Below are 15019 nucleotides of genomic sequence, written 5' to 3' on the forward strand. Positions count from 1 at the left end.
CCAGCTGATTTTTTTTTTCTATTTTTAGTAAAGACGGGGTTTCACCATATTGGACAGGCTGGTCTCAAACTCCTGGCCTCAAGTGTTGCTACTGCCTCAGCCTGCCATAGAAATTTTCTCTGCCTCTGTTTTCTTTTTCTAGAACTTCTGTTTCAATGTTTGACCTCCTGGACCAATTCTCTTAACATTTTTTTTTTTTGAGATCAAGTCTTGCTCCATCACCCAGGCTGGAGTACAGTGGCACGATCTCGGCTCGCTGCAACCTCCACCTCCCGGGTTCAAGCGATTCTCCTGCGTCAGCCTCCCAAGTAGCTGGGGTTACAGGTACGCACCACCAGGCCCATCTAATTTTTGTATTTTTAATAGAGATGGTGTTTTACCATATTGTCTAGGCTGGTTTTGAACTCCTGGGCCTAAGTGGTCCACCTGCCTCAGCCTCCCAAAGTGCTGGAATTGCACCCATGAGCCACTGTGCCTGGCCAACATTCATATTTTATCTCCTGTTTTATTAACAGTTTTCTTTTCTAGGAGAGATTCTCAACTTATTTTTCAACTCTTTTATTGAAGTTTTAATTTTTGCTCTTATTTTGTATTTCCAAAGTTCTTTTTCTCAAGCTTTATTTTTTTTTTTTTTTTAGACTAGCTTCTTGTTTTTGTTACAGGACAAAACGTCTTTTATTATCTGAGGCTTAGTTATTCTGTAACCTTTTCTTTGATCCCTTTTTCTCTCCAGGTTTCGTTTTTTCCCTGTTTGGTTTTGGTCTTTGGCTTTCATGTTGAAGCATGGGGAGCTAGAAAGCTGATTGAAAACTGAGAGAGTGGGTGGGCCCTGTTGACTGCTGACGTCATTGTGAGGTTTGCCTGGCTTGGCCACTTGCCGGGAGCTCCCAGTGTCTCTCTTGCACTGTAGGGAATGTAACTAGGTAAGTCTTATAGAGGGTAAAGCCTGGCTTGCCAGCATTAGAAATGCTGATTAGGGGAAGAGGACTGGAGTCCAGCTGTTTACTCTGCTCTGTTTTGAAACTGTGCCTTCAAAACCTATCCAGCCACCAGCCTAAACAGCCCATCTCTTTTAGCCTAACTGGAAGATGTATTTAACCAGTTCCCTTTTGATGACATGGAGTGGTTTCTAACTTTTCCACTATTGCAAATAATGGTAATCTTGATGAACATGCTTTCAAAATAATCTTGTGTAAGATGACAGCAAAAATGAGGGGAAAAATAAACATTTGAATAAAAAAATAAAATAAACTTGTGTAAATGTTTCTGCAGCATAGATTCCTAGAAATAGAATTGCCCAGACAGAGTACAATTTGAAATTTATTTGATGTTGCGAAATTGACTCTCCGCCTATAATGTATGAAAGGTTGTATGCATTTATATTCATTTTAGCAGTCTACAGGTATGCGTATTTCCTGCCATGCCAGCATTGTATCTTATCTTTTTTTTATTTTTGCTAATTCGAAGGGTAAGAAAAATATCATTTGTGTTTGAATTATTTCTATTTATCTGATGATTATTAAAAATGACATACTTCAGGGAATTGCTGTTTGTACCACATTTGCCCGTTTTGACATAAATGCTTGAAATTTGGTTGTAATTTTCTATATTTGGTTTGGGACTTGGTAAGAAAATGTAAGAGAAAAAATACATTTATTTGTTTAAGTATAGTCACTTCAGGGCATTTATCTATAGTGTCTATTCAAGATGATTTTTTTGCACAGTTTTGAGTGTGTTAGTTTACATGTTAGTCTTACACTATTCCTATATGAATGGCCATATTTTGACCTTAATTTTGTTTTTTCTTTTTATGTCTAATTTTTAATGTAATAACTATTTGCATAATACTATATATTTGGCAGAATGCCTTCACATACATAATCTTACAACAAACATAAGGTTGGTTGTGTTTTGCAGATAAGGAAACTAAGGCCTTAAGAAGTTAAGAGACTTGCCCAAGTGTACATTGCTTCAATAATAAGGGAAAGTGCAAGGGGTCTCAGGCTCAAGTTCTCACCCTGCAACGGGTTTATTCAGTTCTTGTGTCTGTTTTATCAGCTACAAAATGAGGAGGATTCTTTCTGCTTTCTGTATTAGCAGGTACTATCTAGAAGCTAATTATGTTCTTAGACAATGGCAATGTTATTATTTTCTTAATCTAGAAATGAGTACAGAAGCGGAGCAACAGCTTCTCCATCACGCCAGAAATGGCAACGCTGAAGAAGTGAGACAACTATTGGAGACCATGGCGAGGAATGAAGTGATTGCTGACATGAATTGCAAAGGTAAACTTTGAATGGATTTTTTAGCTGTACCTTATGAGTCTGCACTATTCTTTTTGTTGAGACAGAGTCTCGCCCTGTCGCCTGGGCTGGAGTACAGTGGTGCCATGTCAGCTCACTGCAGCCTCCGCCTCAGGGGTTCAAGCAATTCTCCTGCCTCAGCCTCCTGATTGGCTGGGACTACAGGCATGCGCCACCATACCTGGCTAATTTTTATATTTTTAGTAGAGACGGGATTTCACCATGTTGGCCAGGCTGGTCTTGATCTCCTGACTTTGTGATCCACCCGCCTTGGACTCCCAAAGTGCGGGATTACAGACATGAGCCACCACACCCGGCTGAGTCTGCACTACTCTTAGCATTTATTGAATGCTAACCTTTGTGATCTATCACATAATTAGTCTCTATGTGTCATGCCAGGAAGAACCCCACAGATTGGAAGAAATGTCTCTCCCAGTCCCCTCTAAGTCAGAGAGAGTGGAGGTCCATTCTTAAAATTGTTATGGATCCCAAATACTACAAGCTACAAGGGTGACCCTAGCCCACAGGATGCAGCCTATGATAATTTGTTTTCTTCTTGAAGACCTTGCAGTTGATTCAGCAGATTTGAGTGTTTACTGTGTGCCCTGGAGATAATGATGAAGAGGCAGATGGGCTCCCTGCCCTAATTGAGCTTAGTCTAGTAGATTAATAGATCAGACTCATCTGCATTACAAAATACACACCAGGATATGGAAGTGCAGATGTTGTGGGAGAGGTGTGGAACTGGAACTTGAAGAATTAGGTTCTCGGAGGAAACGATTCTAAGGTGAAATGTGAAAGAGTGTGGGAGTTAACCAGGTGATGATAGAGAAGAAAAAATGGCTCACGGCAGAAGAAACAACATAGCAGCCAAGTCATCATGTGCCTTGTGTAGCAAAGTGGCCAGTACATCACAATCTTGCATCCAAGGTGCAGAGAAATAAAATGTGTTCTCTAAAATGGCTCTGGTATTGTAATAAACCCCGTCATGTTTTGGGAGGTGGGGGGAGAGTAAACGTTAGTCTTTGGGTACTTCAGTTTTTTTTTTTTTTGAGACAGGGTTTTGTTTTGTTGCCCAGGCCAGAGTGCAGTGGCATGCTCACAGCTCATTGCAGCCTCAGACCTCGGGCTCAAGCCATTGTCCCACTTCAGCCTCCAGAGTAGTTGGGACTGTAAGCACACACCACGACACCTGGCTCATTTTTGTAATTTTTGTAGAGAAGGATCTTGCTATGTTGCCCAGGCTCATCTTGAATTCTTGATCTCAAGCGATCCTCCCATCTCAGCCTCCCAAAGTGTTGGGACTATAGGTGTGAGCCACTGCATCTGGCCATACTTTTTTTAGTAACCCCTTTGATAAAGTCTTGATCTCCCTTCCCCTCTATTTCTTCTAACTTGGTGTTTGAGTGTAAAGGCGAGCCTTGCTGTATGTTTGTGCAGTGGAGAAGCAGGGTTTCCTCAAATCCATGACTTGGCTTGGTTTCTCAGCCACCCTTGTCTTCCTGGTGCTCCTGAAGCGTTGGAAACTGATGTGAAACTCAGGTATAAAGTCAAAGTCACGTCTCTAAGTGTGTCATGTGGTACAGGTAAGACTCCTTGGCAGTATCAGGAGACTCTCATGCCGGTTCTTATTGGCTCGTCTTCATCTGGCACCTGGCCTAGACTTGCTGGTTCAGTGCAGACACACTCCTGTTCCCTTCTTGGGAGAGTGGCACATACGGGCTTAGTGATCTGGGGAAACCTAGAGCAGCTCTGGTTAGCCAAAATGTAGCCTTCTTGATGCCACCTTACTGAGTCTGCTTTGATGTGGCACCTAGCAGAGGAGTGCTAAGATGGGCAACCTGGGTGGGGGTGCTTTTCCTGCCTCTCAGAAGCAGCTTGCCTGTTCTCCGTGTCCCCTCAATGTATCCTACTTTTTGAATTTAAGATCCAGAGCCACAGATGGGCGTGGTGGCTCACACCTGTAATCCCAGCACTTTGGGAGGCCAAGGCGGGCAGATCACCTGAGGTCGAGAGTTTGAGACCAGCCTGAGCAACATGGAGAAACACCGTCTCTACTAAAAATACAAAATTAGCCGGGCATGGTGGCACATCCCTGTAATCTCAGCTACTCAGGATACTGAGGCAGGAGAATTGCTTGAACCTGGGAAGTGGAGGTTGTAGGGAGCTGAGATCATGCCACTGCGCTACAACTTGGGTGACAGAGTGAGACTTTGTCTCAAAAAAAAAAAGATCCAGAGCCACATGTGTCATCTTTTGTCTTTTTCTCTTCCACAGTTCCGCAGTCCCAGAAAGGCTGGCTTCAGAGGGATATTTTATTCTTTTGTCTACTTCCTCCTCCTCTACCAGAGCAGCAAAGCTCATGACTTCACCCTCAGGGGGGAAGAAATAGTATCTTTGCAATCTGGGTTGTCTAGAAACTGAGTTGGTTAAAGGAATTTGTATATGTCTTTGTTAATGGAGAATGATCTGAGGGAAAAAAAAGTTAAAAAATAAAAAATATATAAAATGTCCCCCTATTCTTCAGCAAAGAGTGGCTCTGTGTCTTTCCCTCAAGATTCTATTTTGAATGCCAAAATATTTGCTCATCCTCAGTGACCCTTTTCCATCTCCCCTTCCCACCTCTGCCCATGGTTGCCTCAGGCTAATTAGGAGAAAGTCATCTACTTAGAAATGTAAAACTGAGAAATACGTTAATTTTTTTTTTTTTTTTCCAATTTCACCTCATTATACCTGTCAGTCAGACTTTATCTTAAGGGCAGTTTGAAGGGTTGATGCCGAAGATGACACAGTCAGATGACGTGCAGTTCTCAAGGGAGTGGGGAGGGGTAGGCAAGACCGGGCCCGAATAGTGTTTCCATGTGGCGGTGCCTTCCTGGCATTTCTTGGTTTCCTTTCTTTCTTGTTTCTCCAAATCATGACAAATTGGGGACATGGTATAAATTACTGTAATCTACCTGTAAGAATTAAAGCTTAACATTCAACACAGATATGTTACTCTTTGGAAGGAATCCACTGATGTCAAGTTGCAAGTAAGGAAAAGAAGAGCTGATGGGAGTAGAATGGGAAGGTCATCGTTTTTTAGGGTCTAAGAGAGGAGGATATAATTAGTTGTACTAGCAGCTGGTGTTGTGTTACAAGTACGTGTTCCTGGTCCTGTCTATTGCTAGTAGAGTCATTCTTGCAAATAAAATAAATATTAATATGCTTGTATGCATAATATGCTTTTTGTAAATTCCATGAATGATATTCCAAGAAACAATACATTTTGGAAGCAAACTAAGTCTTACTTTGGCATTCTCAACACACAGTTCTGTGTACTGCTGTCACTCTACTGGAAGGTCCAAATGTGAAGTTATTTGAATATTCCCCAATCATATCTGCTGGTGTTTTAGTGTTTTAATATTCTCTATAGTGTGCTCTTCTTGTAAATACACCAAAGCTTGAAATTTCCTATTCCTTGAACACATCCTTTTAGATATCCATAAGTAGTTAAAGAGTGTAAAACCTGTTTGAAATATTTTAAGCGTAAATGTAGGATCTTGGAAATTTTTTTTCTTTTTTTTGAGACAGAGTCTCATTCTGTTGTCTAGGATGGAGTGCAGTGGCATGATCTTGGCTCACTGCAACCCTCCACCTCTTGGGTTCAAGCGATTCTTGTGCCTCAGCTTCCCAAGTAGCTGGGATTACAGGGACCCACTACCACCTGGCTTTTTGCATTTTTAGTAGAGATGGGGTTTTACCATGTTGGCCAGGCTGGTCTCCAACTCCTGATCTCAAGTGATCTGCCCGCTTTGGCCTCCCAAGGTGCTGGGATTACAGGCGTGAGCCACCATGCCCAACTGGATCTTGGAAATTTTGATTTCTTGATCCAGAATCCCATTTGAAAATACTAGACATGAGGCTACCAGGTCAGAAGCCATCACAGGAAGTGAGAGGAATGTGGTTTGAATGAGGGGGCAGAAGCGGTGGCAATGGAGAAAAGTAGATGTAATTAATATTTAGGAGTTGGAGTCATTCGAGCTAATTGAATATGGGGTGAAAAGGAGAAAGGAAGGCACAGCTGCTGTTGAGTGAGAAGTGAGGGGAATGATGGGGCCATCCATTGTGAACACACATGTGGGAGGGCCCAGTGGTTCCTGCGAATGTGTGTACAGAGGATGACAGGTGAGTTTAGCTTTGTGCTTTCTGAGCATGAGGAACCCTTGCCCATCCCGATGGAGATGTCTGGTGGACACTTTGGAGATGGAAATATGGATTTTGAAGTCAACAACACAGAAACAATAGAAGTAGTGGAAGAGGGTCAAGAAATACCTCTTTTTTTTTTTCTTTTTCTTTTTTTATGTGACAGGGCCTTGCTGTGTCACCCCGGCTGGAGTGCAGTGGTGTGATCATGGCTCACTGCAGCCTTGAATCCCCGGGCTCAAGTGATCCTCCCACCTCAGCCTCTGGAGTAGCTGGGTCTACAGGTGTGTGCCACCACGCCTAGCTGAGTTTTGTATTTTTTAGTAGAAATAGGGCTTCACTACATTGCCCAGACTGATCTTGAACTCCTGACCTCAAGCAGTCTACCCACCTTGGCCTCCTAAAGTGCTGGGATTATAGGTGTGAGCCATCAAGCCAGGCTCACCATTTTTGAAGTTACCAATAATGGACTAGTCAGGGAAGATACATTTTCCAAAGGAAATGGAGAAGTAGTGCCAGAGAAATGAGAGGACCCCACAGGGTCCAGGGCTGTGGCAACCAGGGAAGAATACGGCTGTGCTGTCCAGTGATACAGCGATGGTGGAAACCTGCCTCCCTGGGACCCAGTGACAGCACCTATTGATAAAAATTGAGAACAGTGTTCGTGACCTGGTGGGAGATGAGCCTCATCTGCAATGGGTGGGGTTGACAGGAAGGAATGTTAGGTTAGAAAGAACCAGTGAGGCCGGGCGTGGTGGCTCACTCCTGTAATCCCAGCACTTTAGGAGGCGGAGACGGGCGCATCACCAGGTCAGGAGTTCAAGACCAGCCTGGCCAATATGGTGAAACCCGTTTTTACTGAAAATACAAAAATTAGCTGGGTATGGTGGCACATGCCTGTAGTCCCAGCTACTCGGGAGGCTGAGGCAAAAGAATTGCTTGAACCTGGGAGGCGGAGTTGTAGTGAGCCAAGAGAATGCGCTATTACACCCCACCGGGGGAGAGAGAGAGAGTCTCTCTAAAAAAAAAAAAAAAAAAAAAAAGAAGAGCCAGTGAGTAGAATGGGATGGGGAAAGTGAGGGAGGCAGTAGCTGCCAGGGAGCACAGAGTAGGGAAGCTTCATTGGTGTTTTCTCATTAGGTGGATGAGACCCAAGTGTTTACTCCTTCCCATCAGCAACTAAAGGGGGAGAGGTTGAAGGTAGGGAAGAAAGGAGCACCTGAGAAGCAGGAAGGGATGGGCTCTAGGATCCAGGAAGAACAGTTAGCCTTAGACCTTGGGAGGAAAGTTTAGCAGAATGCCTGTAGATATAGGTAGGATGGTTGATTTGGTGCTGGAAGCTCAGAAAATTCTATGAAAGCTTCTGTTTTTCTCTGTAAAGCTGAAATATGTCATTTGCTAAGGTGAGTTGTCTTGGTAAAAGGCTTGAGTGAAGGATTGAATTACTTTTCTTTGGAATATATGAGATGCTTGGACAGGGCCTTATAAAAGGGCCTTCAGCTAGCGTGAGATTCTGACTTTATGGTGTGTAAATCCACAGGGCTCTGTTGTTTTTCTTCACCGTTGGTTAGCAACCTGGGTGTGGCTACAGAGAAACTGGGCTCATGTACTTATCAGGCTTTGGAGTTTTTTTAGGCTGCTTGACATATATTACAGTGAAGCCAAGATTTTGAGGATATGATACAGAAACGTTGAAGTGAGGGATTAAAGAACAGGCACTGCATTTATTGAAGGAAGTGAAGATGGAGGGTATTTACATATTTGAAAGTGATTAGGTCTGGCGTAGTGGCTAACACCTGTAATCCCAGCACTTTTCGGAGGCTGAGGTTAGAGGATCACTTGAGCCCAGGTGTTTGAGAGCATCCTGGGCAACATGGCAAAACCCCATCCCTACAAAAGAATCCAAATATCAGCCGGGTATGGTAGCACATGCCTGTGGTCCCAGCTACTTGGGAGACTGAGGTGGGAGAATTGCTTGAGCCCAGGAGGTCAAGGCTGCAGTGAGCTGTGATTGTGCTACTGCACTATAGTCTGGGTGACAGAGGGATACCCTGTCTCAAAAAAAGAAAGTGATTAGAGCTGGGGGTTGGGTAAGTTGAAGAGAAAGTCTAGGGGATAGCCGTGTGGACAGGCTGGAAGGTTGTGAGTGCTTGGGAAACTGGCCTTCTGTGTTCCGAGTCCAGGGGCGATGACAGCAGCCAGTCTTGTGGCTCTGGCAGTGGGTCCCTGACTTAAGCAGAGGCACAGTTGTGAGAAATGAGGGAAGCTGAGAAATTGAGAGACCAGGGTGCCGAATAGGCAGTCGATCCCCTGAGGATGATGGCAGGATTTGCAGCGGGGCGGCGGGGGGAGACTGTGCTGCCTAAGGTTATTTGGTGAGGGGCAGGCCACTGGGAGGCTGGCAGATGGCAGCAGAGAAGGCATGCATAAGAGCTTTGGCTTAATGACGCCTCGAGGAGCTGTCACGTGAGTGGAGAAGTCATCAGCCAAAGGCAGTAGTGGGTTTTTTGTTGTTGTTTTGAGTCAGGGTCTTGCTCTGTTGGCCAGGCTGGAGGGCAGTGGTGCAATCACAGATCATTGTAGCCTCCACCTCTCAGGCTCTGGCGATCCTCCGCCTTAGCCTCTGGAGCAGATGAGACTGCAGCTTTGCACCCCCATGCCTGGCCAATTGTTTTATTCTCTGTGGAGATGGGATTTCTCTATGTTGCCCAGTCGGGTCTTGAACTCCTAGGCTCAAGCAGTCCGCCTTCCTTGGCTTCCTAAAATGCTGGCATTACAGGCATGAGCCACCATGCTCTGCCAGCAGTGGAGTTTTGTTGTTGAGGTTCACACGACTTCTGCTCAGTGAGGTACAGTGGGGATGGGGGGACCCCACCTGAGGAATAAGGGGGAATCCTTATCAGGATGAGCTAGGTTTCACTAAGAACAGAAAGCAAAAGCCAGGTTCAGTGAAAGAGACCAAGGCTCTGGGACTTATTGACTGTGTAATAGGGGTTCCACCGGGCACACACTTAAGAGGAAACAGATGTAGGAGTCTGGGTAACTGGCAAACAATCCCGGGGACACTGTTGGCAGCTGCAGTCCCTTGGAGGGTTGTTAGAGGCCTGTTGTGGGTGTGCTGAGGTTGGTGACCAAGGTTTCTGTGGGTTCAGATCTTGGAATCCAGGAGTGAGGGGAGCGTGTCATGTAAGTAAGGTACTGCAGGCCACAGTAGCTGTGAAGCTATCACTGCTTCCCTGCAGCGGCCCTTGGAATAACATTTTATTGGGCTGTAACCGCCCCATCAGGGCAGATGACTTTGGGATTTGATAGAGCTGTATTCTCTACAGTTTGATTGGGAATTTGGGGAAGTTTTTGGGCTATCTCAGCTCTAAATAGGGCCCTCTATATCTTTGTTGCTAAATTGAATTAGTAGTTTTCATTTTTGCAACACTCAGTTGTTTATGCCTTTCCTCAGCCCTGCTGCTAGGATCTGACACTTGATTGCCTTAACTTTGGTCCTGGCCTGGTTGGACTCTTTCACCTTGGTAACCCAATATCCTCATGAACTGAGACTTTATCTGAAGTCAAAGACTCCACTTTCAGGCACTATCTGTAGAGTTCACAGCTTTCCAGATTGTATTAGTCCGTTTTTACAGTGTTGTGAAGAACTACCTGAGACTGAGTGATTTATGAAGAAGAGACCCCCAGTTACTCAGGCTTACAAGGCAGCTTCATTGGGAGGCCTCAGGAAACTTAGAATCGCGGTGGAAGGTGAAGGGGAAGCAAGCACAGCTTACCGTGGTGGAGCAGGAGAGAGCGAGCGAGCACGTGAAGCGGGACATACCACACACTTTCTTTCTTTCTTTCTTTCTTTTTTTGAGACAGACTCTTGCTCTGTCGCCAGGCGCCAGGCTGGAATGCAGTGGCGTGATCTCGGCTCACTGCAACCTCCACCTCCCAGGTTCAAGCAATTCTCCTGCCTCAGCCTCCCAAGTAGCTGGGACTACAGGTGCACGCCACCAAGCCCAGCTAATTTTTGTATTTTTAGTAGAGATGGGGTTTCACCATGTTGGCCAGGATGGTCTCGATCTCTTGATCTCATGATCCGCCTGCCTCGGCCTCCCAAAGTGCTGGGATTACAGGCATGAGCCACCGCGCCTGGCCGTACCACACACTTTCAAACCATCAGATCTCATGGGAACTCACTCACTGTCACGAGAATAGCAAGGGGGAAATCCATCCCCATGATCCAATCACCTCCCGCCAGGCCCCTCCTCCAATTTGACATGAGGTTTGGGTGGGGACAAATCCAAACCGTATCACAGGTGCTGCAGGAAATATTCTTTACTGACTCCTGATGTGGTACAGGCGTACAGAGAGTTTCCATGCACTGCCTTCATCTCCTCCATCCACCCTCCTGATACAGATTTTCAAAGAGAGTTACTTGTGAAATTTGTCAAGAAAACCCCTCTTGACCTGATGATGGCAAGATGATTAAAGACTTGGAGCCCTAGAGAAGCTGCTGAGATCATCTGGCTCAAATGTAACCCCCATCGTGTCTCCCTGTACCCTTTTAGAGGTGAGGCCATCGAATCAGAAGGTGGCACCAGATCTTGCACCTTGTGCGTTCTCGTCCTTTACACCCATTACACTTTATACAAGGTCACGTATCTTGCCTGTCACTCATCAGCAATGCATTGCAAAGGAGGGTATTGAGGTAGCTTGTTATGGAGAAGTTAATTTTGTTGTAAAATTACCTAGATATAATCTAAAAATGCCTTATATTTTTCCATTTTTAGGAAGAAGTAAGTCTAACTTGGGCTGGACACCTCTACATCTGGCATGCTATTTTGGACACAGACAAGTGGTCCAGGATCTTTTGAAGGTCTATTTATGGCTTTAATTTTTAATGACTACAATGAATATTATTGTTACAGAAATTTTAAGATGAAAGTCTTAGAAAAGCCACCTGAGTCATAGTGACTTATTTAAAGCAATAGTTCATCATTCTACACACTTAATTAGGTTAGCCTGGTTAATTAAAATTGCATGTCTAATCAGTAGATTTTTATATTACTGGCTTTTAAAAATTACAAAAGTGGGCATATTAATGAAGATTTTATTTTCAGTTGTATGAGTGTGACAGTTGAAAAAATAACCAAAGCGTGCCTTAAATAATTAAAAAATAATGTCAATACACATGTAAAAAAAAACAGTAAAAAATGTCAGAATCTCTTAGCACTGAATTTAAAGAGAATTAAGACCTCATACTTCTTAATTCTGTGACGAAACACTTACCACATACTGATATTTCTGAAATTGGGTTGCGTCTTACAGTTCATCTGTACATTTAAATAATGGCATCTTTTGTCTTGAAAAATTATTAAATTAATAATGGAGGAAATGTGGTATATCACTCAGAGATCATTCTCCTTTTTTCAATATGACTGCTTCTAAAGTAGAGTGAAGGTATGTAGATTTTTTATTAATTGAGACAAGGTCTCATTTTGTCACCCAGGCAGGAGTGCAGTGGCACAGTCTTGGCTCACCGCAGCCTCGACCTCCCAGGTTCAAGTGATCCTCCTGCCTCAGTCCCCCATAGCTGGAGCTATAGGCATGTGTCACCTCGCCCAACTAATGTTTTTGTATTTTTTAGAGACAGACTTTCACCATGTTGCCCAGGCTGGTCTCAAACTCCTGAGCACAAGTGATCCACCCACCTCAGCCTCCCAAAGCGCTAGGATTATAGGTGTGAGCCACCGTGCCTAGCCAGGGTATATAGATTTTTAATGAAAAGTACCTTTAACTTTTTATTCTTCTACCTATCAGGTAGATTTTTACCTTTCATGGTATATATATATATATATATATATATATATATACACACACACTACTATATATGTGTGTGTGTGTGTGTATGTGTGTGTGTGTATATATTTATATGTGTGTGTATATATATGAGATGGAGTCTCGCTATATTGCCCAGGCTGGCCTTGAACTGCTGGGCTCAGGTGATTCTCCTGCCTCAGCCTCCCAAGTAGCTGGGACTGTAGGTTCACACCACCATGCTGGCTTTTATTTTTACCACAAATTTAAATTATTATTAGTAGTGACGCCTATACAATACTAACTATTTTAATTTTTTAAGGCTTTGATATATTTTGAAGGAATTGTTTTCACCATTGTATGTTTCTTGATATTTAAAGTGGTCATGTTTACTAGGCTGGTGCAGAGGTGAATGTGTTGAATGACATGGGAGACACGCCGCTTCACCGAGCTGCCTTTACAGGACGAAAGGTGAAAATCATTTTGTGTTCAATGTTTATAAGTGAGGTATTTGGAAGAGCAGTTACCATTGTTTTCTCTGTTATAACCATCTAACCAGCAACTGGAGAAAGCCACACACAAAAAATGCACACATCAGCACTTTGGGTCAAAAGGCCACAGGATCTTTGAGTCGGACAGTGAGGTCAAGTATGAAGGTCATGGAGACCCCCACTCTGCAGCATCCCAGTTAGGAGATCATTCAGTTTCTGCTTGTGCACTCCAGCAATGGGGAACTCTTGATTATTCTTTTTTTTTTTTTTTTAAATAGCTTTATTGAGGTATAATTTACATTGCATAAAATTCACCTGTGTTATTGTGAAATATATATTTGGTCTTTGACCTTGTACACTAAAGTACAAAAAGATGGCTGGCAACCCCTAGGGGGCTTTAGGATGGGGGCTGGTCACCAGAAAGACCAAGGCAGGACAAGGGTTTGGGACTTTCAGCCCAACTTTGCAACCTCCAGGGAGGCGAGAGGGACTGAAGAGGAAGTTGCTCACCAATGGCCAATGGTTTAATCAGTCATGCCTATATAATGCAACCTCCATACAAACCTGAAAGGACAGGGTTCTAGGAGCTCCTGGATAGCTGAAGACCTGGAGGTTCTTGGACGATCACGCCCCAGGGAGGACATGGGTGCTCTGTGCCCTTCCCCCACCTTGCCCTCTGCATCTCTTCATCTGTATCCTTTGTAATATCCTTTATAATAAACTGGTAAATGTGTTTTCCTGAGCTCTGTGAGCTACTCTGGCAAATTAATGGAACCCAAACAGGGAGTCATGGGAACCCTAACTTAAGGCCCATCAATAGAAGTTCTGGAGGTCTGGACCTGCAGCTGGTGTGTGAGGGGTGGGGAGAAGTCCTGGGACTGAGTCCTCAGCCTGCGGGATTGATGCTAACTCTGGGTAGATAGTGTCAGAATTGAATCGAAGGACATACAGTTGGTGTTTGCTGCAGAACTGATTGCTTGCTTGGTGATAGGGAGAGCTGCCCTCGACCCACATTTGGTCGCAGAAGTCTTCAGTGTTGCTTGCTGTGCAATGAGAGCAGAGAAAAAGCATAATTTGATCACATATTGTAAGTGTGCATTTTAGAGATTTTTACACTTTACACAGTTGTGTAACATCATCAAAATCTAGTTTTAGAACATTCCTGTCACCGCAGAAGTTTCCTCATGCCTGTTTGTATTCATCCCCTGCCCCCTTCCCATGCCCCCGGGTATCATTGATTTGTTTTCTGTCTCTAGATACTAGATATTTGCCTTTCCTAAACATTTTTTTTTTTTTTTTTGAGACAGAGTCTCACTGTGTTGCCGGGCTGGAGTGCAGTGGCGCAATCCCAGCTCACTGCAGCCTCCACCTCCCAGGTTTAAGTGATTCTCCTGCCTCAGCCTCCCTAGTAGCTCGGATTACAGGCGCGTGCCACCACGCCCAGCTAACTTTTGTATTTTTTTTTTAGTAGAGATGGGGTTTCACTGTGTTGGCCAGGATGGTCTTCATCTTTTGACCTTATGATCCGCCCGCCTCGGCCTCACAAAGTGCTGGGATTACAGGCTTGAGCCACCGCGCCCAGCCACATTTTTTTTTTTTTTTTTTTTGAGACTGAGTCTTACTGTTGCCCACGTTGGAGTGCAATGGCATGATCTCGGTTCACTGCAACCTCCGCCTCCCATGTTCAAGCAATTCTCCTGCCTCAGCCTCCCAAGTAGCTGAGATTACAGGCACCCCCCACCATACCCAGCTAACTTTGTGTTTTTAGTAGAGATGGGGTTTCACCATGTTGGCCAGGCTGGTCTCAAACTCCTGACCTCAGATGATCCATCTGCCTTGTCCTCCCAAAGTGCTGAGATTACAGGTGTGAGCCACCACGCCTGGCCTAAACATTTCTTGTAAATAGTATCATACAAACTTTTGTGTCTGGCTTCTTTAATTTAGCATAATGTTGTTGAGGTTCATCCATGCTGTAGCAGGTATCAGTAGTTTGTTCCTTTTCATGGCTGAATGATATTCCACCGTAAGGATATGCCACCTTTTGTTTTCTGTTCACTTTTTATTGAAAAGGCAATCTTTTTGCATTGTATTCCCTTGACACCTTTGTTGGAAATCGATTGACCATAATTTAAATGTTTATTTCTGGATTTTTCTTTTTTTGAGACGGGGTCTCACTCTGCCACCCAGGCTGCAAGGCAGTGGCACAATCTCAGCTCATTGCAGCCTCTGCCT

General features: G+C 44.2%; 1 protein-coding gene across 3 annotated transcripts in view; it reads left to right on the forward strand.

Moving 5' to 3' along the window:
- OSBPL1A (oxysterol binding protein like 1A) overlaps positions 1-15019 on the forward strand; it is a 235739-nt gene that overhangs the window by 23258 nt on the left and 197462 nt on the right. For all 3 annotated transcript variants that reach the window (XM_032293166.1, XM_032293167.1, XM_032293168.1), the window contains exons 2-4: positions 2163-2285; positions 11270-11355; positions 12693-12767. In XM_032293166.1, coding sequence (XP_032149057.1) covers positions 2165-2285; positions 11270-11355; positions 12693-12767 — 282 coding nt within the window. In that variant the 5' untranslated portion in view covers positions 2163-2164. The remainder of the gene's footprint in view (positions 1-2162; positions 2286-11269; positions 11356-12692; positions 12768-15019) is intronic.

This window comes from Sapajus apella, unplaced genomic scaffold, assembly GCF_009761245.1.
Source record: "Sapajus apella isolate SASKATOON/1434 unplaced genomic scaffold, GSC_monkey_1.0 scaffold29, whole genome shotgun sequence".
In the NCBI taxonomy this organism is placed as follows: domain Eukaryota; kingdom Metazoa; phylum Chordata; class Mammalia; order Primates; family Cebidae; genus Sapajus; species Sapajus apella.